We start from the raw sequence: 2,985 nt of genomic DNA, 5'->3' as shown, positions 1-2,985 counted from the left end.
AAGACATCTTAGAAAAGCCTGATGAAACTGAGAACCAACATCAGGACAGAAGAAAACCTTTATCAGGTGTCATCTGTAAAAAACAATTGATTGTCAAATATGCTGTCAGTGATCATATCAGAATTCATGAGGGTGAAAAGCCGTTTTCATGTGTGAACTGTGGAAAAAGTTTTAGACATAAACAGAATTTAACTAAGCACATGAGGATTCACACTGGTGAAAAGCCGTTTTCATGTGGGAACTGTGGAAAAAGTTTCGGTCGAAAAGAGTATTTAACTCAGCACATGAGGATTCACTCTTGTGAAAAGCCGTTTTCATGTGGGAACTGTGGAAAAAGTTTTAGACATAAATATAGTTTAACTCAGCACATGAGGATTCACACTGGTGAAAAGCCGTTTTCATGTGTGAACTGTGGAAAAAGTTTTAGTGAAAAAACGGCATTAACTCAGCACATGAGGATTCACACTGGTGAAAAGCCGTTTTCATGTGGGAACTGTGGAAAAAGTTTCGGTCGAAAAGAGTATTTAACTCAGCACATCAGGATTCACTCTGGTGAAAAGCCGTTTTTATGTGTGAACTGTGGAAAAAGTTTTAGTGAAAAACAGAATTTAACTAAGCACATGAGGATTCACACTGGTGAAAAGCCGTTTTCATGTGTGAACTGTGGAAAAAGATTTAGACATAAATATAGTTTAACTCTGCACATGAGGATTCACACTGGTGAAAAGCCGTTTTCATGTGTGAACTGTGGAAAAAGTTTTAGTGAAAAACAGAATTTAACTAAGCACATGAGGATTCACACTGGTGAAAAGCCGTTTTCATGTGTGAACTGTGGAAAAAGTTTTAGTCAAAAACAGGATTTAACTCAGCACATGATGATTCACTCTGGTGAAAAGCCGTTTTCATGTGTGAACTGTGGAAAAAGTTTTAGTCTAAAACAGAAATTAACTCGGCACATGATGATTCACTCTGGTGAAAAGCCGTTTTCATGTGTGAACTGTGGAAAAAGTTTTAGTCTAAAACAGAAATTAACTCGGCACATGATGATTCACTCTGGTGAAAAGCCGTTTTCATGTGTGAACTGTGGAAAAAGTTTTAGTCAAAAACAGAATTTAAGTCGGCACATGAGGATTCACACTGGTGAAAAGCCATTTTCATGTGTGAACTGTGGAAAAAGTTTTAGACATGAACAGCATTTAACTCAGCACATGATGATTCACACTGGTGAAAAGCCGTTTTCATGTGTGAACTGTGGAAAAAGTTTTAGTGAAAAACGGGCATTAACTCAGCACATGATGATTCACACTGGTGAAAAGCCGTTTTCATGTGTGAACTGTGGAAAAAGTTTTAGTCATAAACTTTGTTTAACTCTGCACATGATGATTCACACTGGTGAAAAGCCATTTTCATGTGTGAACTGTGGAAAAAGTTTTAGTCGTAAACAGCATTTAACTCGGCACATGATGATTCACACTGGTGAAAAGCCGTTTTCATGTGTGAACTGTGGAAAAAGTTTTAGACATAAACGGGCATTAACTCAACACATGATGATTCACACTGGTGAAAAGCCGTTTTCATGTGTGAACTGTGGAAAATGTTTTTGTCGAAAACAGCATTTAACTCAACACATGATGATTCACACTGGTGAAAAGCCGTTTTCATGTGTGAACTGTGGAAAAAGTTTTAGACATAAACGGGCATTAACTCAACACATGAGGATTCACACTGGTGAAAAGCCGTTTTCATGTGTGTCCTGTGGAAAAAGTTTTAGTCGTAAACAGCTTTTAACTCGGCACATGAGGATTCACACTGGTGAAAAGTCTTAAAAGTTCACTATAAATGTCATTGTAATAAAAATGTGTTATTTACTGGAGGGTTTACATCTATAAAGTGGTGGAAATTTTTTAATTAAGTTGTTAAATGTGATATTTATTTGCACCAAGGATGTGTGTTTGTAGCAGTAGGAAGCAGGCCGATTTGAGAAGCAAAATGCCTGAAGCCGCAGCTACACTGATAGCTTGACTAGATGAAAAATGCCAGTCAGAAGGAAAATGTTATCACCTTAGCAGGAGAATGGATCAAAGACTAGAAGTCCTGAGAAACTCTTGTTTTGTAGCCCAGAGAAACAAGAAACAAGAGAAAAGTTTTTATAACCTCAAGAAATTGACAGACAGGATCTTCAAGAGCTACGAAAATGTGCTTGGAAGACAACAGCTGCATGGATGCAGGATGACAACATTGTTTGAGCAGAGACTTGTGACTGAAATCTGGTCTCCTTCTATGCAAATGATTTGTAAGCAACGCCTCAATGTAATAAATGTTGAGTTGTATGAGAGCACGTTAGAACTGGCCTGGAGACGGAGATAGCAGACGTCCTGAAGCTGGCTCTCCATTCAATTCTATTGCATTTAAAACTTCAACTGTATCTCTTTCGTCATATTGTGAAATGTTTGATAAATGTTTTGTGTTCAGATCCAACAGTTTCCTTGAGAGATTTTCTTGCTGTTGTTTTGTAATTGTTTTGCTTACAAATATATTCATGCCTTACAATAAGTAATTATCTTGTTTGGATTAAAAACATTTAATCATTCTTATTCAGCGTTATTCATTTATGCATTATAACAAGTAATCGTCTCACAAAGTTTCAATGTTCCAGAATCTTATTGTAGCATTCATATTAATATTATAATATTGTGCTTTTAATGCTTCTTGGGATTTATTTGAACATTGTTCTGCAAAAGCAGTGAAAAGGTCAACTGCCATTCTCAGTGCTCTTGTGGTCCATTGTGACTAATTTCATGCATTAACAGAGTTTGACTGGACATGGACTCCCTTCCAGAACATTCTCACAAGATTGGACTTGGGGAATTGATTTGTATTATTCTATTCTGTATAGACAAAGTGTGAGGGATGGATGATGTTTATCTTAATACACTAATTATCAAAAATACAATGTGCTGTTATGCACTGATGTTACATTTTCTT

General features: G+C 36.5%; 1 protein-coding gene across 1 annotated transcript; it reads left to right on the top strand.

Annotated features, from left to right (window-relative positions):
- Positions 1-397: 397 nt before the first annotated feature.
- On the top strand, positions 398-2,594 carry LOC129355920 (gastrula zinc finger protein XlCGF8.2DB-like). Its single transcript, XM_055025564.1, has 2 exons — positions 398-872; positions 1,377-2,594. Exons 1-2 carry the CDS (start codon positions 453-455, stop codon positions 1,824-1,826), a joined length of 870 nt encoding a protein of 289 aa, XP_054881539.1. The 5' UTR covers positions 398-452; the 3' UTR covers positions 1,827-2,594.
- Positions 2,595-2,985: the final 391 nt, after the last annotated feature.

The sequence above is a fragment of the Poeciliopsis prolifica genome, unplaced genomic scaffold (assembly GCF_027474105.1).
Source record: "Poeciliopsis prolifica strain line A6 unplaced genomic scaffold, Auburn_PproV2 SCAFFOLD150, whole genome shotgun sequence".
Lineage (NCBI taxonomy): Eukaryota > Metazoa > Chordata > Actinopteri > Cyprinodontiformes > Poeciliidae > Poeciliopsis > Poeciliopsis prolifica.
This window is presented reverse-complemented; position numbering and strand designations above follow the sequence as displayed.

Excerpts from the sequence above, each read along its gene's own strand:
- LOC129355920 (XM_055025564.1), top strand. The coding sequence starts at position 453 with ATGAGGATTCACACTGGTGAAAAGCCGTTTTCATGTGGGAACTGTGGA. Across the intron at positions 873-1,376 it reads AACAGGATTTAACTCAGCAC|ATGATGATTCACACTGGTGA; the intron begins ATGATGATTCAC and ends TTAACTCTGCAC.